Genomic DNA, 26,190 nt, shown 5'->3' with positions numbered 1-26,190 from the left:
ATCTTGACTATCCTACGGTGCAATCTTTCATTAATTTTCTCTACTGTCCACGTTTATGCAGATTAGGTGCAGTGGCATGGGTTGTAAACTTCTTGATTATGTTGTGCATTGTTTACAAAGGACAAAGGAACATCCAGATCTCTGGAAGTGGACTTGTAACCTTGAGAGCATTGATATTTGTTAACAATTTTGGTTCTCAAGTCCTCAAACAGTCTTCTCTTTCTGTTCTCCATGCTTAGTGTGGCACACACAGATACACAATGCAAAGATTAAGTCAACGTCTCCCCTTTTTATCTGGTTTCGGGTGTGATTTTCATATTGCCCACTCCTATTACTTGCCAAAAGTGAGTTTGAATAAGCATCACATGCTTGTAACAGAGTTGTTTACCCACAATATTAGAAAGTTACCAACAATTTAGTGGTTTTGTATGAAATTATGTCCAATTTGCCTTTATTTCTCTTTTTTTGTGTTGGTCCAATACACACAAAGGAAATAAATATGTGTATGACAAAATGTGCAATTGCAATAAGTTTCTGGGAGACACACTTCATTTTCTGGAACAATTTCAAGGTTGCCAACACTCATCAATTATTGTGTATCTTATTAAAGAAACTTGCTTCTTTCTCCTTCTGGACTAACATTTTTCATTCACAATTAATAAGTAAAAGGTTTTTTTAGTGAATAATCATTTTCCAGTTAGTGTGAGAGATAAGAATTGATGCTAAAAAGACTCAAGATTCCGTGGAGAGGGACATTGTGCTGAAAGTAATCTTGAAATGACAGTTACACTTCAATACCAAAATTTTAGTAGCCCTATCTAAACATCTCTATGCTTCTAGTATAAGTAATGCTAGATGAATTATAACATGTACCCATGGTTTGAACATGTAATAATAATTTCTTCTTAGATTATTTTACCTATAGTGTTAATATTGGTAATTACATTTACTTGTGACTTGTGTTACTTTTTAATATAATGCAGATTCAATAAATTAATTTTCAGAATAGCCGGAGAACTTTACATCATGGACTATGAACAAAATAAAGACACAATTAATTTCATTGGGCTTGTGTTACAATAATATCTTTACCAAACTGTTAGTGATAGGATATGTTAACACCAAGCCTGTACCTGCCCCATGGCATATATTTCCAGAGAAAGTATACCAGTTCTTGCATTGCCATGCTGCATAGGAAAGCGTTGTAACCTTCATTTTCCATATATATATATATATATATATATATATATATATATATCCCAAGCACATACTGAAAAACTGAAGATATTTTTTTTACGCCTCAGTTAACTAAATTGCGGTGCATATGTCAAAAAATAAAAGGGCTTAAAAAGGAATGGGAACAAATGTTTAACTTGATATCTAGAGCAGAAATTGGAATAACAATATAATGGGTTTTATAGTACTTTATTCTGTTTTTGTACTTTAAATCCTTCTTTAATTCCTATATTTACATTTCTAACAAAAAAAATATATACTGGTGTGTTAGAATTATCTACTCTTAAAAAAAACAATAAACTTCTAGTATAAGTAAAAGAATCATAAATGAGAAAGACCATGACTTTTAGTTATGAACTTGTCACTGACGCTGCAGTTCCCCATATTCGCCTCAGAGCGCCGCTGTTCACCAATAAAGAAAATATTCTGCAAATCTAGAATCGCCTCCATGATGCAGACAGTGTTCAACTGCAAGAAGAAACACACAGCATTTCACACTGGGATGTGCCGGGTACAGGACTCATAGAGAAGACGGATTATTTTCTGCTGGATTATACATATAACAAGGAATTTCACCATTTTATTTCTGGGGAGAAGAAGGATGGCTGGATTACAACTACAGGAAGGACAATCAGTGCAAGGACTCAGATGGCAAGTAATATTTCCCTTCTTATTCTCCTGGCTGTGTCATTCAGTCTCTGGTCATATTCATTATTCCATTAATGAAGAATTAAGAAAAGGTTCTATTGTAGGGAATTTAGCAAAGGATCTTGAATTAAATGTTAAGGATCTCTCCAGAAGGAAATTACGTATTGTGTCTAAAATCTCTGAGAAATATTTTAATATAAATCTGGATAATGGAAACCTGTACATTGCTGATAGGATAGACAGGGAGACATTGTGCAGAGCCGCAGCTGATTGTGTCCTTACATTTGATGCTGTGGTGGAAAATCCTTTAAATATCTTAAATGTTAAGATTGATATTCAGGATATAAATGATAATCCTCCTATATTTCACCATGACATATTAACATTGGAAATGAGTGAGTATACCTCCCCAGGAGCAAAATTTTCATTACAGAATGCAGAGGATCTTGATGTCGGTGTTAATTCTATGATCAGCTACAGACTCAGTGAGAACCAGTATTTTGCTCTTGGGGAGAAGGTCAGCACTGATGGCAGTGTATTTCCAGAGCTGATACTAAAGAAATCTCTAGACCGAGAGACGCAGAACAAGCATGAACTCATTCTCACAGCTTCTGATGGGGGAAATCCTGTACAGACAGGCACTGCGCTGATCAATATCATCATCACTGATATCAATGATAATGTTCCAGTATTTACACAGGATGTATATAAAGTAAGTGTCAGAGAAAATATACCGATGAATTCTACAATTCTGCAGGTCAGTGCAAGTGATGAAGATGAAGGAGTCAATGCACAGATCACTTATTCTATTAGAACTACTGCAAATATCATACATGAAACTTTTGCTATAAATTCTAATAATGGTGAAATTAAAATAAAAGGAATATTAGATTATGAACTCAATACATTTTATGACATTTCTGTACAAGCCAAAGATGGAGGAGGCCTCGCTGCTCATGCTAAGGTTCTAATAGAAATAACAGATGAAAATGACAATGCTCCTGAGATATCAATAACCTCATCATCAGATCTTATTCCAGAGGATTCTCCCCCTGGCACTATGGTGGCACTTATTCAAGTTCATGATCCTGACTCAGGAGAAAATGGGGAAGTTCAATGTATAATAACAGGAGATTTGCCTTTTGCCCTAATATCATCAACTGGAAATTTTTACAAAATTGTTACAAAAAATAGTTTAGATAGAGAAAAAATATCATCCTACAACATCACAATACAAGCATCTGATAAAGGATCTCCTGAAATGACCTCTATAAAAGTGATTAGGCTTGAAGTATCAGATGTCAATGACAATGCTCCAGTATTTGAAAAAGTGACATATACCACATTCATAATAGAAAATAATTTACCAGGAGCCTCAATATTCAGTATACAAGCAAGAGATCTGGACAGGGAGGACAATGCTAAAATAACATATTCTATAATGACTAGAAATGATGAAGAAGAACCCCTGTCTTCTTACATCTCCTTAAATCCAGTAACTGGGGTCATTTATGCTCAAAGATCATTTGATTATGAAAAGAATAAAGAATTTTATATCTTAATCATCGCCAGAGACAATGGATCTCCATCTCTGAACAGCAGCACAACACTAAGAATATGTATAGTAGACCAGAATGATAATTCACCAGTCATTCTGTACCCATCACCAGAGGTTGATAGCTCAACATTTGAGATGGTTCCTTGGACATCTGAACAAGGCTCCTTAGTATCTAAGGTGGTGGCAGTGGACGCTGACTCTGGACACAATGCCTGGTTATCTTACTTTCTACAATCTTCAGAACCATCACTCTTCACCATTGACCAGCACACAGGAGAGATCAGGACATCACGTGGATTTCATGAAAAGGACATCATGAAACATGGAATTGTGGTTCTAGTAAAAGACAATGGGATTCCCTCCCGCTCAGCTTCAGTCACTCTGACCATGGTGATTGCTGATCATTTTCATCAGGTTCTTCCTGAGCTGAGCAGTCAGTCTAATAAGGAGGAATCTCAGTCCAACCTACAATTCTATTTGGTAATCGCCTTGGCACTGATTTCTTTTTTCTTCATATTGACCGTGATTATTGCAGTTGTCTCCAAATACAAAGAGTCTAAGTCATCTGCATTTGGCTCCCTGAGCACAAGTCTATATCCACAGGTGGATCCCAGATTTATTTCACAATTTAACCCTGGAACATTACCTCTGCCATATTCCTATGATGTTTGTGTAACTCTGGATCCGAGTGAACGGGAATTTGCTTTTGTTCAACCTCAACACAATGTTCCTGTGGACAGTCTAATAGATGCTGACGATTCTGGAATTGGGAGCGCAACTTTAAAGAACTCTTCAGCCGTTGAAATACAGGTATGTATTAAACATCATCTTTAATTCAGACTAATTTTTCTGTTATCATTTTCACAACTTCTTTTTATGATATGCAGATTAAACCTCTTAGATAAAAGCATGACGTTCTTGCAAAATTTCTTGTTAGCTAAAAAACGGTTGCTTATCTCATAGTCTTTGTTTATTTTACGGGATATTCGTATAATATATGGTATTTGTATCAGTTCATCATTTCGGTTTGTAAATCACTTTGAAGGTGTTAAGTAAATGTAATAACAGAGCTATCATAATAATGACATCAATGTGGTGACCTCCTAAAGTTATACTATCTTGTACAAGTATACGCATAAAGCAGCACTGTAAAATGCACAACGGAGGACCTAATAAGAAATTGATTCCCAGTTCTGTCACAGCAGGAATCAAGGGGGCTTTACACGCAACGACATCGCTAACGAGATGTCATTGGGGTCATGGAATTCGTGAAGCTCATCCGGCCTCATTAGCATTGTTGCTTCCTGTGAAATGCACCAACGACCGCTAACGATCAAAATTACTCACCTTATCATTGCTTGTTGACACGTCGCTCTAATCCCAAATATCGTTGCTGTTGCAGGACGCAGGTTGTTCGTCGTTCCTGCGTGCAGCGCACATCGCTATGTGTGATACCACAGGAATGAGGAACAATATCGTACCTGCGGCCGTCAGCAATGAAGAAGGAAGGAGGTGGGCGGGATGTTCCGGTCGCTCATCTCCGCCCCTCCGTTTTCATTGGGCGGCCGCATAGTGATGCCGCTGTGGCGCTGCACGAGCCGCCCCCTTAGAAAGGAGGTGGTTCGCCGGCCACAGCAACGTCGCTAGGAAGCTAAGTATGTGTGACGGGTGTTAGCGATGTTGTGCGCCACGGGCAGCGATTTGCCCATGACGCACAACCGACGGGGGCGAGTGCTTTTACCAGCAACATCGCTAGCGATGTCGCTGTGTGTAAAGTGGCCTTTACACTTCTATGAAATAACTATAATACATTTTAAGTTAATTATTAAGATAATAAATCAATTATTATTAGAAATATATGAATTATCTTAGTCTAAGTACCCTGTTTCCCTGAAAATAAGACCTAACCTGTAAATAAACCCCGACACAATTTTTCAGGATTTTGGAAGTATGCTTTAAATATAAACCCTACTCCAAAAATGAGTCCTAGTTACAGTTCCGTAAAAACAAAGTGTTTCAGCAGCTACAGTTATATATGTAAATAGGATACAATACAGCAGGACAGATACAGTAGACCTTTCATCAAGGAAAACAGACACCCCCAAAAATATCCACACTTAATAGACCCCACAATAATAAGGGTTGGTTAGTGCTAATGCGGTGACCCACGGGTAAGGTGAAGTGCCATATGTTGCAGAGGACCCAGCTGGGATATGTAGTTCCATGGTAGCAGATGGTACTGTCACAGTAGCTGAAGTGAGTCACTGGACCCCTAAAAACTTCCCTCGTGTCCACAACAATTGTCAATAGCTGGAGATGGTACTTACGTAGATAGTATAGGACCACCTAGAAGCTGCAATGAAGGTGGTGTCTTGATACAGCTGTTGGAGCGACCGTGATGTTTGTGCAATTACAAGCAGCGGTAAACTTGCAAACACAACTCTTTACTGAAGGAGGAAACTATATTAAAGCCAAAGAGGCAGCAATTCACTCTATAAGATACACTTAATGATTTGCCTATGAAAGTAGGTGTCTTCTCCTTATGCAGCAAGCAAGTTTGGGCCTCTTAGACTGGCTGAAGTACAGTTCTCCTCACTTGCTGTTGGAGGTAATAATCTGCACAGTCAAGGTAATGCTTCACTGATAAAGGGATATTTATGGGTTGGCTCCCCATGGCCACACACTAGTGGTAAGGAGTTACTCATGGTTTTGGCACTACCATTCCATATTGCAGGGGGTAGGGTACACAGAGTTTGTGGCTTAGAAGTCACGTTACACTGGTTATGGTTGGAAGTGCATTGAAAACCAGTATGCAGGAGAGCACATGTTCAGCCTTATCTGTCCTTGCTGTAGGGAGCTTCACTCCATTGTGGAGGTGATTATAAGAAGAAAAAAAGATATCCCCTCAGAATGGACTGGGATAGAGATTCTGGGAGCTTCCTACCTCTCTCCTGACTAGACTGGACTGTTCCAGTTTACTGGACATGTCAGCAGTGAGGTGGAAGGCTCCTTCGGTCTGTTTCCATGGCAGCTTGTTGTGAGGAGAGCAGCAAAGTACATTTACAATCCTCAGTGTATGCACAGCATAACACAATGCATTACAGACTTCCTAACTCACAGTGCACAAAGCAATTCTGACACTCTGGAAAAGATCTACTGCCACGCGACAACTGTTTAGCTCAGCAACAATAGAATGGTTACATAGATACCACACTAGGCTCTCATATACAGATCGTGTAGTGCAGCTGGCATCACTCTACACTTGAGCAATGTGCCTGCTTCCGGTCACAAGTGGGAGCAAACCAATACATTTGACTGCAGTGGAAAGCAGCTTAAATGGCAAGGGATCTGACAATGACACGTTTTTGACAGGAATGATGAAGATCTGTGTGTGAGAGCTCATCCACCATCGATATTTTGGATAAGGGGGTCTGTAGAGTATGATTCTTTTGAGGGTTTCTGCTTTCTTTTTGGGGGTGTCTGATTTTCTTGATTATGGGTCTACTATATCTGCCTTGCTGTATTTTATATACTGTTTTACATTGATCATAACAAAAATATAGCCAGCTTTACTCCTCTTGTTTTCAGCCTTTTGTGATATTTGATACAAATAATAAAGATATACTTTTAGAATTTATTCTTAGCTATACATTATTTGTGAATAGATGTTTCTTATATATACCGGTAGCTGCTTGGACACTTTTTAATTTTTGTTCACGAATACTGGTAAATGTAGATTGTTGTACATGGAAAAAGGAAAAATGATCTCAATAAATTCATGGTGGAATTCAGGTTTTGGAGACTTATGGTATGATGATGTTCCAAAATATAATGATTATAGCTGAATAAATGTTGATTTTTTTTTATTGTTCAAAAATAGATGTAAATTGTTGTTTGCGGAAAAAAGTAAGGCATTCCCTGAAAATTAGCCTTAACCTACCTTTCAGTCCAAAAACTAAAATAAGACCCTGTCTTATTTTTGGGGAAACAAAGGTAGTTCCCTAGATAAGAGAAAATAAGATTCATGTACTCTGAAAGGTTTAATATTTATACTGTACTCCTTTATCATACTTGCTGGCCTGAACAATATATTAAACTATATTTATTACTTCATTACTTATTTTTATTTTTTCTGTGTTTTTTATAATAATTACTTTCTCTTACTTCTTATTAAAATTTAGTAAGACCAGTGATATGGAGATCAATGGGTTTTTTTAAGGGGTTGTTCAGGCTCAGGACAAAAGTCTGAACAGTCTGCCATAAGACACCCAAAATGTGTACCGATAAAGGTCCAACATTCACTATCAGTGGTCATGTGGACAGAAAAACTATTAAATGTGTTAACTTTGTTGTCAATACTTTGTTCCAGAAACAATGTTCAATCTATCCATAGGTAAAATAGAGGAGCTTCAGGACTACTCATGGCCTGTGAAAATGTAGATTTTGTTGGACGAAAGACATTTTTTTCAATTTATTTATTTTAAATACTGTATAATGTAATCTTGTTGCTGCTCACTCAGTAGCATTATCTTTTAACAGGGATACATACAAAACATTACCTAAGACAAATCATATTAGATGTGGTTGTTTAATTTTTTAGTTTCGCCTTCCTTATAGACTACTGATGGATGACCATGTGATCATCACCATCCTCCAATTAAAAAACAGCTGTCACATGATCAGTGTATTTCTATTGGTGGAGCCATTGTCTTGTCACATCCTCCTCCACTTCCAACTACTGTTTTGAGAGCAGAAGGGCTGTCATTTTGATTTAGAAGGCTGCCCTAGCAAGTACAGGATGAAAACCTGTAAAACTGATATACTACTTAGGTGCCGTAAAATAATGACCCCAACACATTTGCTAAAATAAAGTGGACAACCCCTTTAATCTGAATATTTATAAAGGAAGTTGGCATTGCTTTCTTAAAACTCTGGGGACATTAATATTATATCATTATGATTTTAGATAAAAGGGAGGGTGTTTTCAGTATCAACTAATTATCTCTGTTTTTCTGATATACCGTAAGTAAAATTACAAGACAATACAAAAAATTACAAGATATACTTAAAGAGGATATGTCACTAGCTCCAAAGTTGTCAGTTTTTGTACAATTTTATTACTGCTGATGTAGTGACCCAGAGTAGATACTACTAGGATGTGCCCTGATGGGCCATTTGTTTTTCTATAATGTTGGATATTATCTGTGCCTTCTGAAGCCTTGCTAAGAGAGTAGTAGCATTTCTAATCCTACACTGACCTCTGCTGGCCTTTCTCAAAACTACCTTTGCTTTACATGGTAAAAGGAAGTGATGCAGCAATGGGGACATTTCAGGGTCCCTTCTGACAGGAAAAATGAGAAAGATGTCTGTGGCTGAGGACTCAGGAGGTGAGGACTGAATGTGGTGGGAGAGGAGTATGAGCACTGCAGTTGGTGGGCCTACTTTCAGTCACTTCTATCGTCTACTGACTGTGTCTGGTAAGGAGAAGGAAACTCTCTGTGGAAAGGAAAAATCTATCCTGTCATTTATTCTAAATCAAGGTAGGCTCCAAACATTGCAAGATCCAGAAAGCCCACAAACTGCTCAAAGCCAAGACAGTTATAAATTTCAAGATGCTAACGTACTCACAGAGCTTGGATGAGGAAGAGTTAATCCTGCTGATGCAGAAAGAACTGTAATATCAGTTGTGGATACTCTTATATGGACCGGCTTAAAGTGTGCATTGTTAGCACTGCAGTTTATGTGGAGTAAAAGTTCTCTCTCTTTATTTATGAAACCTATGGTGTCTGTGATTCTTCTGGGATTGTATTCACCCCGGCTTCTGCCTCATGCCATATGATCTGGATGTCTGCACATGCCAGGAACCACATAAACGTCAACCCAGACCAGGAAACTTAACCACTGCACATAGCATCACTGCGGAGTCAGCACCTGTGACCCACCTAATTACCTTCCCCTGCTACTGTCTTCCTTTTTACATTTGCCTACCAACCTGTGGATTGCTGGAGCCATCTGAGGCAGCGTGACAGGATTAGCCACTGAGTTCTGAGGTCCTGCATTTCTGCTGTAGGTGATATCTGATCTGATATCCTACGTAATTAATTTTAATCCAACATATGGCTCCAGAGCTATGAGCCTTTTTATTTGCTGCAAAATTTTACAGGGTGTGGCTCAAAGAGTATTTATGCAAAGCAGCCTAAATACACCCCCCCAAAGAACCTTAGAGCCAGGCCCTCTTGTATAGACCATAAAAATTTGCACTAAATAAAAGCGCTCGAAACGCTGAAACCATATAACAGATTTTGAAACATACAAAAACCAAAAGACTCAGAGGAGGAGCAGTAATAAAGTATGAACAAAAACTTCTTACTTTTCATGTGGTGACAAATCCTCTTTAAGAGAGTCAATGTGTATTAAAGTAATATACACTGGAACCTCGGTTAACGAGTAACCCGGTTTGCGAGTATTTCGCTATACGAGCAAAGCTTGCTGTAAATTTGTAACTCAGTTTATGAACAAGTTTTGCCGTACGAGCAAATACTCACTGCACACACTTCCGGTTCCGTACTTCCACTGCGCTCTAACCCGCTCTTGCAGTCCGCACAAACACACACAAAAACACACACAAACACGCACACACACACACATATTATGCTCACCTTACCTTCCGTTCTATCGCCGGCCTCCCGGTTCTTGTAGTTCACCACTACAGGATGTATAACGGGTAACCATCGCGACGATGGAGGAACTTCCACTGTCAGCCGCTACTCAAAGGCAGCGGAGGTTCCTCGATACACATACTGTACCGGCGAACTAAAAGAACCAGGAGGCCGGCAAGGGAACGGAAGGTAAGGTGAGCATAATATGGATGTGTCTGTGTTTGTGTGTGTTGTGTGTGTTGTGTGTGTTGTGTGTGTTTGTGCATGTGTGGAATGGCACAATAGGGGACCAGGATAGGACATTGAACAAGTTGTGGAACAAATTGTCTGCATTCCAATGATTTCCTATAGGAATTCTTGCTTTGCTAGATGAGTAACTTGATTTGCAAGCACACTCCCAGAACGGATTGTTCTCGTAAACCAAGGTTCCGCTGTAATATTTTTCTTAGATTGGTTTAACTATAGGATTTTCGTTGACCATTATAATTATTTACCTGTGACTTTTTTCCTTTTAAAAATAAAGAAGTTAATTAATATTCAATATCAGTGTTGCTAATAGACTATATGCATTTTAGAGACCACACTATTTTTCTTAGGTGTATATTACAATACCTTCCCTTTTATCCACTTTCTATTGTTAGGCTCTGCTTAGTATGTATGTAGTAGTAGTATGAGTCTGACACATATCTCCAGACTATAAACTATAACATAATACGATAATACAATATACAAATATATTCTATAAAATATCACCTATAGGCCCTAGATTCCTAGATTCAAAGGTTTATGATTTTTGTTTTGTTCTTCCTTATTGTTTTTTTTTTTACTTTTTTTTACAGTGGTTAACTGCACAGAATAGTATGGCAAACTGCACCTTTTTATATTGTTGAAAAAAGGTAAATCAACTCACCGCAGACACAAAGAGGCAGATAAATTTAAAGTGAAGATGAATATATGTGAATATAGCTTTAGCTCCACATCTAAAAAATATAATAGAATAACGAATTTGAAAAGATCACAATTTTTCCCATATTTTTAAAACTCACGCACCACACATTTCGTGTATAATTCTAGAAAATAAATATATTGGCCTTTTACATTTTGTACTTTTTTAAAAACTAAATAGTTGCACGATTACATACTGTTAATAATTATCATTATATGTAAGTATTTAATATTTAAGACACTGACAATGCAGTTCCCCATATTCGCCTCAGAGCGCCGCTGTTCACCAATAAAGAAAATATTCTGCAAATCCAGAATCGCCTCCATGATGCAGACAGTGTTCAACTGCAAGAAGAAATACACAGCATTTCACACTGGGATGTGCCGGGTACAGGACTCATAGAGAAGACGGATTATTTTATGCTGGATTATACATATAACAAGGAATTTTAACATTTTATTTCTGGTTATAAGAAGAATGGCTGGATTACAACTGCAGGAAGGACAATCAGTGCAAGGACTCAGATGGCAAGTAATATTTCCCTTCTTATTCTCCTGGCTGTGTCATTCAGTCTCTGGTCAGATTCATTATTCCATTAATGAAGAATTAAGAAAAGGTTCTATTGTAGGAAATATAGCAAAGGATCTTGAATTAGATGTTAAGGATCTCTCTAGAAGGAAATTACGTATTGTGTCTAAAATCTCTGAAAAATATTTTAATATAAATCTAAACAATGGAAACCTGTACATTGCTGATAGGATAGACAGGGAGACATTGTGTGAAGCTGCAGCTGATTGTGTCCTTACATTTGATGCTGTTGTGGAAAATCCACTAAATGTCTTCAGTGTAAAGATTGATATTCAGGATATAAATGATAATCCTCCTACATTTCTTCATGAAACATTGACATTAGAAATGAGTGAGCTATCCTCCCCAGGAAGAACATTTGTTTTGCAAAAAGCAGAAGATATTGATGTCGGTGTTAATTCTCTGATCAGCTACAGACTCAGTGAGAACCAGTATTTTGCTCTTGGAGAGAAGGTCAGCACTGATGGCAGTGTATTTCCAGAGCTGATACTAGAAAAACCTCTAGACCGAGAGACACAGAACAAGCATGAACTCATTCTCACAGCTTCTGATGGGGGAAATCCTGTACAGACAGGCACTGCCCTGATCAATATCATCATCACTGACGTCAATGATAATTCTCCAGTATTTACACAGGATGTATATAAAGTAAGTGTCAGAGAAAATATACCGGTGAATTCTACAATTCTGCAGGTCAGTGCAAGTGATGACGATGAAGGTGTTAATGCACAAATCACTTACTCATTTAGCAACACAGAAAAAAGTATTTTTGAAAGTTTTACTATAAATCCTGATACTGGGGAAATAAAAATAAAAGGAAAAATAGATTATGAGGTCAAGAAACATTATGACATTTCTGTTCAAGCCAAAGATGGAGGAGGCCTCGCTGCTCATACTAAGGTTTTATTAGAAATAACAGATGAGAATGACAATGCTCCTGAGATATCTATAACCTCATCATCAGATCTTATTCCAGAGGATTCTCCCCCTGGTACTATGGTGGCGCTGATTCAAGTTCATGATGCTGACTCAGGAGAAAATGGTGAAGTTCATTGTATAATAACAGGAGATTTACCATTTGAGTTAATATCATCAGCAGGTAATTTTCATAAAATTGTTTCAAAAAGTATTCTAGATAGAGAAAAAATATCATCCTTCAACATCACAATACAAGCCTCTGATAAAGGGTCTCCACAAAAGACTTCTAGAAAAGTTATTAGACTTGATGTATCAGATGTCAATGACAATGCTCCAGTGTTTGAGAAATTAGGTTACACTGCATTTATACCAGAAAATAATTCACCAGGAGCTTCAATATTTAGTATTCAGGCAAGAGATTTGGACAGTGAAAGTAATGCAAAAATAACATATTCTATAGTCACTAAAGTTGATGAAGAAGATCCTCTATCTTCTTACATCTCCATGAATCCAGTAACTGGGGTCATTTACGCTCAACGTTCATTTGATTATGAAATTCATAGAGATATTAACATTGAAATTATTGCCAGAGACAATGGATCTCCATCTCTGAACAGCAGCACAACACTAAGAATATCTATAGTAGACCAGAATGATAATTCACCAGTCATCCTGTACCCATCACCAGAGGTTGATAGCTCAACATTTGAAATGGTTCCTTGGACCTCTGAACAAGGCTCTTTAGTATCTAAGGTGGTGGCAGTGGACGCTGACTCTGGACACAATGCCTGGTTATCTTACTTTTTACAATCTTCAGAACCTTCACTCTTCACCATTGACCAACACACAGGAGAGATCAGGACATCACGTGGATTTCATGAAAAAGACATCATGAAACATGGGATTGTGGTTCTAGTAAAAGACAATGGGATTCCCTCCCGCTCAGCTTCAGTCACTCTGACCATGGTGATTGCTGATCATTTTCTTCAGGTCCTTCCTGAGCTGAGCAGTCAGTCTAATAAGGAGGAATCTCAGTCCAACCTACAATTCTACTTGGTAATCGCCTTGGCACTAATTTCCTTTTTCTTCATGTTGACTGTGATTATTGCCATTGTCTCCAAATATAAAGAGTCCAAATCATCTTCTTCATTTGGATCATTGAGTACAAGTCTATACCCACAGATTGATCCCAGGTTTATTTCCCAGTTCAATCCTGGGACATTACCTCTGCCATATTCCTATGATGTTTGTGTAACTCTGGATCCAAGTGAGAGGGACTTTGCTTATCTGAAGCCTCAGCATAATGTTCCTGTGAAAAGTTTAATTGATGCTGATGACTCTGGTATTGAAAATGAAGCTTTAAAAAACTGTACACCTTCAGACACACAGGTATGTTTTCAAACCATGTACTGTATGTGAGAATGATATTGATATAAATATTTTTTTTTATCCTTTGAATATGATGCCCCTTATTATCAATGACAATGTTCCAATTAAACAATATTTTATAGTAAATTTGGATGGCATTTCTGAAATATTTCATTATGCATTTTTTCATAAGTATTTTTGGGAATTTATAGTCAACTGTGATATAGCTGTAAATTATAATAAATGCTCAGACTTGTCATCATACTTAATTATTATTCCTTTTGAGAATATATCAATGTTAAAATCTGTTTTTATACTGTATACCTATATTTCTAACTATAAGATGCGTTTTTTCCCTCAAGATTTTGGAGGAAAGTGGAGTGTGGACTTATAGTCTCGATTTACATGGCTGTGACTTTGGCTGTGGGGTAATGGCAGCAGCGGAGAGGGTTACAGGAGGCAGGAGACGACGCTGGTGCTACTAGTGTACCTGAAAATAAAGACAATGATTATTCAGTGCTTCTAAAGCCCATAAACCCGCCCTCCTCTCAGCACTAAAGCAGCTGTATTGGTTGAGCGATCACGTGTGTCTACTATTAAAAAGAATGAATATTCACTGCTCCCTTCACCCATAATCTCAGGTATGAGGAGCAGTGAATATTCCGGCAGCTGGTGTTGGCGTGTAACTGGGCATGCATGGCAATGACGTGATGCGTTTTGCCACTTACACACTGAAATCGCTAGTCTATATCAGAAGAGGACACCATGCACCAGGGGAATGGAGAAATAGGTAATATAATTGTTTATTTTTTATGTGTGCAGCATGCATGGTTGGGGACATATATACCAGCATGATGGACATATATACAAGGATGGGCCCAGGATGAGGAACACATATACCAGGATGGTTACGTATATACCAGAATGGGGGACATATATACCTGTATTAGGGCTATATATATCAGGATTACACAAACAAAAATTCCCCCAGCCAGCTTACCGGTACTCCCTGATGTGTGGATCTTTAGTATGGTCTGGAAATAGAGTCTGCAAGGAAAGCAGGGCAGGAGCCAGCCACGAAAGTCAAATGCAGTAATAATGATCCAAATTCCAGTGGACAAATACGAGGACTCAATAGTTGTTCTTTTAAAAAATTTCCTTTTGTAAAGTAGTTTTATTTGAAACAAAGTAGTTAAAAATCAATCCACACATTGGGCAAAGAACAAGTGTCGGATAGGGGTAGTAGTCTCCCGGACTATGGCGGGCTTTGCACACTGCGACATTTTACCTATAGGATTCGGGTAAAAATCCGACTATATATGTAGTTATATGCACTGCTATATGGAGTTATGCCCGTATGTTCCATCTTAAAGGACCTTTTAGTGTCTGGGGCATAAGCATATATGCACGTCTGCATCTTTTGTCAAAAATGCCGGTGCAGGTTGGGTGATCCCAGATAAGTGATTTAAACCATTAGGTATTAAATCACTCAATGGGGTGCTTGTGCATTTATCGAGCACGATAACATTATGGTTTGTACCTATGCATTAGCATGCCTGCATTATTGCAGGCTGATGGTTCTGGTCTCTATATGGCCACACACTTATCGGTTTTTGGCATATCTCTGACAGAGAATGTCTCCGTCTATATACCTCATTTGTGTTATCATCTATACCACTAAGGTTTATTTGGCCACAGGGTCGTGATCAGTCTCCCCTCTCTGCTGATATTCACGATCTACCCATTCAGTAGTTACGTCTCTATGACGTCATATTAATGACTTCGCCATATGAATCCCGGATGACTTCCGCCCGGTCGTAGTGGCGGCCATTTAGCTCCCATGCCCGTCCGTTCTAGCGCATATGCATGCGACGACTCATGTTTATACTGGATACGGCTTCGCCTTTTGAAGTAATTTGGCCACTTGGCTTTTCCGTCCGCCCGCAATCGCGCATGCGCAGTAGAATGCTTTTGTTCGGCTATTTGCCACTGCTGCTGTATCATAATGCGCATGCGCAACATGGCGTCCGGACACACTGCCTCAGTCCAATCCACAGTCTCACAGGTGTGTACATACCGCGTAATAATATGACTCAGACAGCTATATATACCACGCCTTTGTTTGCAACGTAGCTACCTGCCCTGACGAAGCCGCTGGTGCGGCGACACGCGTCGGCCCTTAATCTAGAGCACCCGGCCTGACTGATCGCCCTCACCATTTGACTGACCTCCCCTGGACTCATGACTGGTGACTATATTGCATTGTCCTGTCCCCCTTCACAGGACAGGATTTGGGCCGCATGGCCTTAGGCAGTTGACTACTTTGTATTTGACCGTTTTTGGTATACATTCTGCCTCTTTCACATGCAGGCATCATATGGGTTAATACCACCAATTACCCCTCGGCCTCAAAACCTGGGCACATTCCCATCCTTTCTTTCCCACTCCCTCCAAGGAAGTTATTATACTCCTTGGACCTGGTCACGCTTATGGTTGCGTTTATGTGGGTTGAAATACGGATGCAATCAGTGCTCAGCACCTTTATTCTCTGAATCAGACAATTATCTTGTGGTATAATCGATGACCATTCATGTGTTCATGTGGTTTCGCATCTTCGATTGAACAGACGGTTTATAGCACACTGTATCCGTTGTGCGGTTCCTGTCTGTCGCATTGCAGCTGCGTCTCCTCAATTTGAATATTGACGTATATCCTTTGTAGTTACTACTTTAGGGTTTTGGGATTGCCATATTTTCACCACCACATGCTCTGGTATCTATATAGGATCTATAGTGTGGCTACTAAACCACATGGTTTTCGCCAGGGACATATCACACTAACTATCACTAAGTGACCTATTTTGGTCCCTATAGCATTCCCTGTATGTTCTCCTGACACAGCACACAGGTTTGCAAGGTCTGACCTACATTGTAATATGCGTGTATTATTATATGCATTGCGATTAACATCTGTTATACCACTTTGGTCATCTGATGCCATTATATGGACCGTTATCATCTATAACATGTGATATGCAATTTCTGTCCTGTCCAGGGTTTTGGTCTTCTTCATTATTTTTGTATACATTCTCTTGATATTATATTGCACTTTTTTGACCATTTTGGTCATCTGTGACATACGTCATTTTGGGCATTGAGTCTTGCTTCCGCGGTGCTCTTGTGTTGTGTTGTATGTTTTTTAATGGTTTTTAATACGTGTTTTTCATGTGCATAAATAAAGGTGTGTTTTTTACATTATACTATTGGTGTGCCTCTGCTTGTATGTGCGGATTCTTTTCCTTCCCTTGTTTCATGCTAATTCTTCCGCACCAGGGTGCACCCAAATATAACATATTGTTCCAGCATGAGTGGTGCGCTCCACAATCCAATTTTCTAGCTGGTCTGGAAATAGAGTCTGCAAGGAAAGCAGGGCAGGAGCCAGCCACGAAAGTCAAATGCAGTAATAATGATCCAAATTCCAGTGGACAAATACGAGGACTCAATAGTTGTTCTTTTAAAAAATTTCCTTTTGTAAAGTAGTTTTATTTGAAACAAAGTAGTTAAAAATCAATCCACACATTGGGCAAAGAACAAGTGTCGGATAGGGGTAGTAGTCTCCCGGACTATGGCGGGCTTTGCACACTGCGACATCGCAGGTGCGATGTCGGTGGGGTCAAATTGAAAATGACGCACTTCCGGCATCGCATGCGACATCGCAGTGTGTAAAGTCTCGATGATACGATTAACGAGCGCAAAATCGTCGTAATCGTATCATCGGTGCAGCGTCGGCGTAATTCATAATTACGCTGACGCGACAGTCCGATGTCGTTCCTCGCTCCTGCGGCAGCACACATCGCTGTGTGTGAAGCCGCAGGAGCGAGGAACATCTCCTACCGGTGTCACTGCGGCTTCCGTAGGATATGCGGAAGGAAGGAGATGGGCAGGATGTTTACATCCTGCTCATCTCCGCCCCTCCGCTCCGATTGGCCGCCTGCCGTGTGACGTCGCAGTGACGCCGCACGACCCGCCCCCTTAACAAGGAGGAGGGTCGCCGGCCACAGGGACGTCGCACGGCAGGTGAGTGTGTGTGTGAAGCTGGCGTAGCGATAATTTTCGCTACGCCAGCTATCACCACATATCGCTGCTGCGACGGGGGCGGGCACTATCGCACTCGGCATCGCAGCATCGGCCTGCGATGTCGTAGTGTGCAAAGCCCGCATAAGCGTTTCGGCGTGAATGAGCCTTCTACATGGTCCTCATGCCGAAACGCGTAGTCTGGGAGACTACTGTTCTTGAAGTTGTACTCATCCTTCCTATACCTCCAAACACGGCGAGTGGAGTTGATACCAAAAAGTTCTATTTTGGTCTCACCTGATCACATGCCTCTTCTGGATCATCCAGATGGTCATTGGCAAACTTCAAAAGGGCCTGGACATGTGCTGGCATGAGCAGGGGGACCTTGTTTGCCCTGAGAGATTTTAATCTATGATGGCGTAGTGTGTTACAAATTGTAATCTTTGACACTGTGGTGCCAGCTCTATTCAGGTCATTAACCTCGTCCTCCTGTGTAGTTCTGTATTGATTCCTGACCTTTCTCAGAAACATGCTTACCCCACATGGCAAGATGTTGCATGGAACCCCAGACCAAGTAAGATTGACAGTCATCTTGTGTTTCTTTTATTTTCTAATAATTGCACCAACAGTTGTTGCTTTCTCACCATGCCACTTGCCTATTGTCCTGTAGCCCATCCCAGCCTTGTTGAGGTCTACCATTTGTCCCTGGTGTCCTTAAACAGCTCTTTGATCTTGGTGATGGTCAAGAAGTTGGGGTGTGATTGAGTGTGTGGACAGGTGTAATTTTTACAAGTAATGGGTTGAAACAGGTGAATTAATACAGTTAATGAGTGAAGAGTATGGGGGATTCTTAAAGAAAAAATAACAGGTCTGGGAGAGACAGAATTCTTGCTGGTTCGTAGGTGATCAAATAATTATTTCATGCAATAAAATGCAAATTATTTATTTAAGAATCATACAATGTGATTTTTGGAATTTTTGTCTGGGATTCTGTCTGTCACAGTTGAAGTGTACCTATGGTAAAAATTACAGACCTCTCCATTCTTTGTAGGTGGGAAAACGTGCAGTGTATCAAATACTTATTTTCCCCACTGTAAGGCTAAGTTCACACAGGGCATCTTTTGCAGCATTTTTGGTGCATTTTTGAGGTCACAAAGATGCACTAAAATGCATGCATTTCCTTCTCCCAGCAAAGTCTATGAAATTTCGATTTTGCTGTCCACACTGGGCATCTTTTGTATATTGCATCTTGGCTGCATTTTTCAAGATGCAACCAAGATGCAGCATGTCAATTCTTTTAGTGTTTTTACCATGTTTTTGAGCCCTCCAGTCAATAGATTTGACTTAAAAAACGCACTGGGCAAAACGTGGTAAAAACGCGTAAAAAATGTAGTAAAAACACATTGTGTTTTTGCCGCGGTGCGTTTTTGGTGCATTTTAAGATGCAGTCAAGATACACTCAAGATGAACTGACAAAAAAGATGCCGCATGTGAACATAGCCTAAGATGTAGTTGTTTATTTCGTTAGTTTCACCTTCCTTATAGACTGATGGATTAGCATGTGACCATCACCGTCCTCCAATTAAAAAACAGCTTTTACATATTCAGTGTATTTCTATTGGTGGAGGCTGATGAACAGGTCTTATCACATGCTCCTCCACTGCCAACTATTTTGAGAACAGAAGGGCTGTACATTCGATTAAGAATGCTGCCCTAGCAAGTACAGGAAGAAAACCTGTAAAACTTATATCCTAGTAAGGTGCCATAAAATAATGACCCCAACATGATTGCTAAAATAAAAATAAAGTAGACAGTCCCTTCAAGCTGAATGTTTAAAAAGTAAGTGTCCATTGCTATCCTAAAACTCTTGTGACATTAATATGATATTATTATGATTTTAGATAAAAGGGAGGGTGTTTTCAGTATGAACTAATTATCTCTGTGCTTCTGATATAAGTAATACAAAAGAAATGATAAGATATACTTAAAGAGGACATGTCACTAGATCAAAAGTGTTCTTTTTTTGTACTTATTTCATTTCTGTTTAACGCTTAAGTACTTAATTTGGCTTTTTAACTCTAATACATGATTCCAGAGCTATCAGCCTTTTGCTGCTAATTTGTATGGTCTTTACCAAGGAGGTGTGGCTCGCATAGTATGTATGCAAAGCAGCCTAAAGACACCCCCCCAAAGAACAATAGAGCCAGGCAATAAAACTTAGCACTAAATAAAAAAGCTCATAACGTTGGAACCGTACAGCAGATTTTAAAACATACAAAAAAAAAGCCTACTCAGGGGAGCAGCAGTAATAAAGTAAGAATAAAAACTTCCCACTTTTGATCTACTGACAGGTCCTCTTTAAAGAAGTCAATGTGTATTAAAGTAAGATAATATTTTTTTTATATTGGTTTACCTATAGGATTTTCCTTGGCCATTATATTTACAACTTACTTTTTTCCTTTTAAAATAAAGAGGTTTACAGTTTGAAGTTTGTATGAAAAATATCTTAATGAATAAAAAGTTAAAAAAAAAGTTAATTAAAATTTGATATCAGTGGTGCGAATAGACTATATACATATTAGAGACCACAGCACTTTTCTTAGGTTTATGATACCATACCTTTCCTTTTATCCACTTTTTATTGTTAGGCTCTGTTTATAGTAGGTTTGATTCTGATGCATATTTCCAGACTATAAACTATAACATAATACGATAATACAATATACAAATATATGCTACAAAATTTCACCTATAGGCCCTGAATCCCTAGATTCAAAGGTTTTTAATTTTTATTTTGTTTTTCATTTTTTTTTATTTTTGCCTTTTTACAGTGGATAACTGCACAGAATATATGGCAAACTGCACATTTTTATATTCTAGAAAAAAACAAGCAAATCAACTCACACTAGACACAAACAGGTCATAAGAACACTTTTTTTTGGCCTCCGGGGGATAAATGTCAGATTTTGATGAATAAATATGAATATGGCTTTAGCTCGACATCTAGAAAATATAATAGAATAATGAATTTGACTAGATCATACTTTTTTCTATATTTTTAAAGATCAAACATCACACTTTGCATGTATAATTCAAGCAAATAAATATATTGGTCTTTTAACATTATGTACTTTTTTAAAAACAAAACTTTGGCAATATGAAAGTTTATTAATAATCATCATTATATATAAGTATTTAGTATTTAACTCACTAAAACTGCAGTTCCCCACATTGGCCTCAGAGCGCCGCTGTTCACCAATAAAGAAAATATTCTGCAAATCCAGAATCGCCTCCATGATGCAGACAGTGTTCAACTGCAAGAAGAAATACACAGCATTTCACACTGGGATGTGCCGGGTACAGGACTCATAGAGAAGACGGATTATTATCTGCTTAATTCTGCTGGATTATAAATATAACAAGAAGGATGGCTGGATTACAACTGCAGGAAGGACAATCAGTGCAAGGACTCAGATGGCAAGTAATATTTCCCTTCTTATTCTCCTGGCTGTGTCATTCAGTCTCTGGTCAGATTCATTATTCCATTAATGAAGAATTAAGAAAAGGTTCTATTGTAGGAAATTTAGCAGAGGATCTTGAATTAAATGATAAGGATCTCTCCAGAAGGAAATTACGTATTGTGTCAGGAATCTCAGAGAAATATTTTAGTATAAATCCGAATAATGGAAACCTGTACATTACTGATAGGATAGACAGGGAGACATTGTGTGAAGCTGCAGCTGATTGTGTCCTTACATTTGATGCTGTGGTGGAAAATCCACTGAATGTCTTCAGTATAAAGATTGATATTCAGGATATAAATGATAATCCTCCTACATTTCTCCATGAGATATTAACATTAGAAATGAGTGAGCTATCCTCCCCAGGAAGAAAATTTATTTTACAAAAAGCACAAGATCTTGACGTCGGTGTTAATTCTCTGATCAGCTACAGACTCAGTGAGAACCAGTATTTTGCTCTAGGAGAGAAGGTCAGCACTGATGGCAGTGTATTTCCAGAGCTGATACTAGAGAAACCTCTAGACCGAGAGACACAGAACAAGCATGAACTCATTCTCACAGCTTCTGATGGGGGAAATCCTGTACAGACAGGCACTGCCCTGATCAATATCATCATCAATGATATCAATGATAATTCTCCAGTATTTACACAGGATGTATATAAAGTAAGTGTCAGAGAAAATATACCGGTGAATTCTACAATTCTGCAGGTCAGTGCAAGTGATGAAGATGATGGAGTCAATGCACAGATCACTTACTCATTTAGCAACACAGAAAAAAGTATTTTCGAAAGTTTCACTATAAATTCCAAAAATGGTGAAATAAAAATAAAAGGACAAATAGATTATGAAGTTAAGAAACATTATGACATTTCAGTAGAAGCCAAAGATGGAGGAGGCCTCGCTGCTCATGCTAAGGTTTTAATAGAAATAACAGATGAGAATGACAATGCTCCTGAGATATCTATAACGTCATCATCAGATCTTATTCCAGAGGATTCTCCTCCTGGTACTGTGGTGGCGCTGATCAAAGTTCATGATCCTGACTCAGGAGAAAATGGTGAAGTTCATTGTATAATAACAGGGGATTTACCATTTGAGTTAATATCGTCTGCAGGTAATTTTCATAAAGTTGTTTCAAAAAGTAGTCTAGATAGAGAAAAGATATCATCCTATAACATCACAATACAAGCCTCTGATAAAGGGTCTCCACAAAAGACGTCTAGAAAAGTTATTAGACTTGATGTATCAGATGTCAATGACAATGCTCCAGTGTTTGAGAAATTAGGTTACACTGCATTTATACCAGAAAATAATTCACCAGGAGCTTCAATATTTAGTATTCAGGCAAGAGATTTGGACAGTGAAAGTAATGCAAAAATAACATATTCTATAGTCACTAAAGTTGATGAAGAAGATCCTCTGACTTCCTATATCTCCATGAATCCAGTAACCGGGGTCATTTACGCTCAACGATCATTTGATTATGAAATTTATAGAGAAATTAACATTCAAATTATTGCCAGAGACAATGGATCTCCATCTCTGAACAGCAGCACAACACTAAGAATATCTATAGTAGACCAGAATGATAATTCACCAGTCATTCTGTACCCATCACCAGAGGTTGATAGCTCAACATTTGAGATGGTTCCTTGGACCTCTGAACAAGGCTCCTTAGTATCTAAGGTGGTGGCAGTGGACGCTGACTCTGGACACAATGCCTGGTTGTCTTACTTTTTACAATCTTCAGAACCATCACTCTTCACCATTGACCATCACACAGGAGAGATCAGGACATCACGTGGATTTCACGAGAAGGACATCATGAAACATGGAATTGTGGTTCTAGTAAAAGACAATGGAATTCCCTCCCGCTCCTCTTCAGTCACTCTGACCATGGTGATTGCTGATCATTTTCATCAGGTCCTTCCTGAGCTGAGCAGTCAGTCTAATAAGGAGGAATCTCAGTCCAACCTACAATTCTACTTGGTGATTGCTTTGGCATTGATTTCTTTTTTCTTCATGTTAACTGTGATTATTGCAGTTGTCTCCAAATACAAAGAGTCCAAATCTTCATCTTCTTTTGGCTCCCTGAGTACAAGTCTATATCCACAGATGGATCCCAGGTTTATTTCACAGTTTAACTCTGGAACATTACCTCTACCATATTCCTACGATGTTTGTGTAACTCTGGACCCAAGTGAGAGGGACTTTGCTTTTCTGAAGCCTCAACACAATGTTCCTGTGGACAGTCTAATAGATGCTGATGACTCTGGTATTGGAAATGAAGCGTTAAAAAACTATACACCTTCAGACACACAGGTATGTATTCAAACCATTTATGTGAGATAATCATATTGATATAAATATTTATTTCTATCCTTTGAGTATGATATCACTTATTATAAAGAACAATATTTCAATTTACCAATATTTTATAATTTGGATGGTATTTTTTAAATATTTCATAATGAATTTTTTTATAGACAATGTTTTTTGTATAAATAAATATTCATTCTGTTGTGGAAATTTATAATCAACAATGATATAGCTGAAAAGTGTAATACATGCTCAGACTTGTCACCATACTTAATTAATATGCCCTTTGAGAATTTATCATTGTTAAAACCTGCTTTTTTACAGTATACTGTATTTTCCCCCTACAAGATGCTTTTTTCCCCAAAAATTTTGGAGGAAAGTGGAGTATGTGTTTTATAGTCCGGATGTACCTGGTTGTGACTTTGGCTGTGGGGGGTGGAAGTGGAAGAGTGGGTTACAGGAGTCAGGAGCCGTCGCTATTCACTGATTCTCATGCCCATAAACCCACCCTCCTTTTGGCACTGAAGCTGCTGCTGCGGCTGAGCGATCACGTGTGTCTGCTATTGAAGAGAATGAATATTCACTGCTCCCCATACCCATAATCCCAGGCATAAAGAGCAGTGAATATTCTGGCAGCTGATGGTCTGTAACTGGGGGTGCATGGCAGTGATGTCATGCGCTGTGCAGCTTACACACTGAAGTCACTTGACTGAATCAGAAGAGGATACCATACCACAGGGGAGTGGGGAGATGGTGAGTATAATTGTATTTTTTTTTTGTGTGTGGCATGGTTGGGGATATGTATACCAGGATGAAGGATATATATACCAGGATGGGCCCAGGATGGGGAACACATATACCAGGATTGGGCCATATATACCAGGATGAGGGACATATATACCAGGATGGGGAAATAAGTATTTCAAACTGACAATTTTGCAAGTTTCCCACTTACAAAGAATGGAGAGGTCTGTAAGGGACACTTCAACTGTGACAGAAAGAATTTAAAAAAAATCCAGAAAACCACATTGCATGATTTTTTAACAATTAATTTGCATTTTATTGCATGAAATAAGTATTTGATACAATAGAAAAACAGAACTTAATATTTGGTACAGAAACCTTTGTTTGCAGTTTCAGAGGCAAGACGTTTCCTGCAGTTCATGACCAAGTTTGCACACACTGCAGCAGGGATTTTAGTGCACTCCTCCATACAGAACTTCCCCAGATCTTTCAGGTTTCGGGGCTTTCACTGGGCAACATTAAGTTTGAGCTACCTCCAAAGATTTTCTATTAAGTTCAGGTCTGAAGACTGGCCACTCCAGGACCTTGAAATACTACTTACGGATCCACTCCTAAGTTGCCCTAGGTATGTGTTTCAGATCATTGTTATGCTGGAAGACCCAGCCATGACCCATCTTCAATGCTTTTACAGCAGAAAAGAGGTTGTTGGCCAAAATCTTGTATGAACCCATTCATACTACCTTCAATATGGTGCAGTCATCCTGTCCCCTTTGCAGAAAAGCACCTCTAGGAGCCATGTGTAGCATCATCCACACCACTGATTAGCAGCTTTTTGTGTGTAATGAACTTTGATAGAAAACTGTTAATCAGTGGTGGGTGCATGGTTGGACCAAGAGGCATGAGATACCTAATCTTTAGTGCTAATTTCCTGCTGATCAAATAGTGATTTGATTGAAACAAAACAGCCTAATATGTGACACAATGTAGGAATCATGGTCTCTGTATCTACATCAATCTGCTTTCATATTACATAGCAAAATGCTGATGACAGATTCCCTATAAATGAGATACATAGTGTAGATGTAGTAGTACGATTTCACTGCTTTATTGAAGTCTGAGACAAGTCCATTTTCCTTTTCCTCCATTTTTTACCATTAAGATTTCATAGTGATCTTTACATTTTCATACCTCGTTGTACAATTTAACAGCCCGCTTTTATGGACTTTTATTCATATAATAAATAGAGTTATGCTCTGGAAATCCCCACTGGTTTTTATTACACCACAAATGAAACATATGCTGGCTATATCATCAGAACAACTTTGTCATTTGAATATATAAGGAATTAATTATATTACATATTACACCATTATGATATTTGAACAACACATGCATAAACCACCTAGGAAGTTGTATAAAAATATGTTCAAGTCACTACCAATGTTTACAGACAATAAGTTTGATAAAGGGATATTCTCAAGAGCAATTTTGAAGAACTCACAGATCTAAAGTCTCTTTACTTGTTGCTTTGGGACCGGCACTCCTCATTGAGTGACAATTCTGATCAAGAGCGCTTCCCAGTTCTAACACATTATCAGTCTATCAGTGTT

The 26,190-nt window shown here is 38.6% G+C and overlaps 1 protein-coding gene across 1 annotated transcript in view; it reads left to right on the top strand.

Annotated features, from left to right (window-relative positions):
• LOC142302311 (protocadherin Fat 4-like) overlaps positions 1 to 26,190 on the top strand; it is a 48,444-nt gene that overhangs the window by 3,404 nt on the left and 18,850 nt on the right. The window contains exons 2-6 of the mRNA XM_075343376.1: positions 1,932 to 4,252; positions 5,972 to 6,071; positions 11,619 to 13,942; positions 18,520 to 18,568; positions 21,516 to 23,839. Of these exons, the coding sequence (XP_075199491.1) occupies positions 1,932 to 4,252; positions 5,972 to 6,071; positions 11,619 to 13,942; positions 18,520 to 18,568; positions 21,516 to 23,839 (7,118 nt within the window). The remainder of the gene's footprint in view (positions 1 to 1,931; positions 4,253 to 5,971; positions 6,072 to 11,618; positions 13,943 to 18,519; positions 18,569 to 21,515; positions 23,840 to 26,190) is intronic.

Source organism: Anomaloglossus baeobatrachus, chromosome 4, assembly GCF_048569485.1.
Source record: "Anomaloglossus baeobatrachus isolate aAnoBae1 chromosome 4, aAnoBae1.hap1, whole genome shotgun sequence".
NCBI classification, from domain to species: Eukaryota; Metazoa; Chordata; class Amphibia; order Anura; family Aromobatidae; genus Anomaloglossus; species Anomaloglossus baeobatrachus.
Note: the sequence above shows the minus strand (reverse complement) of the source record. Positions and strands in the feature narration are given on the sequence as shown.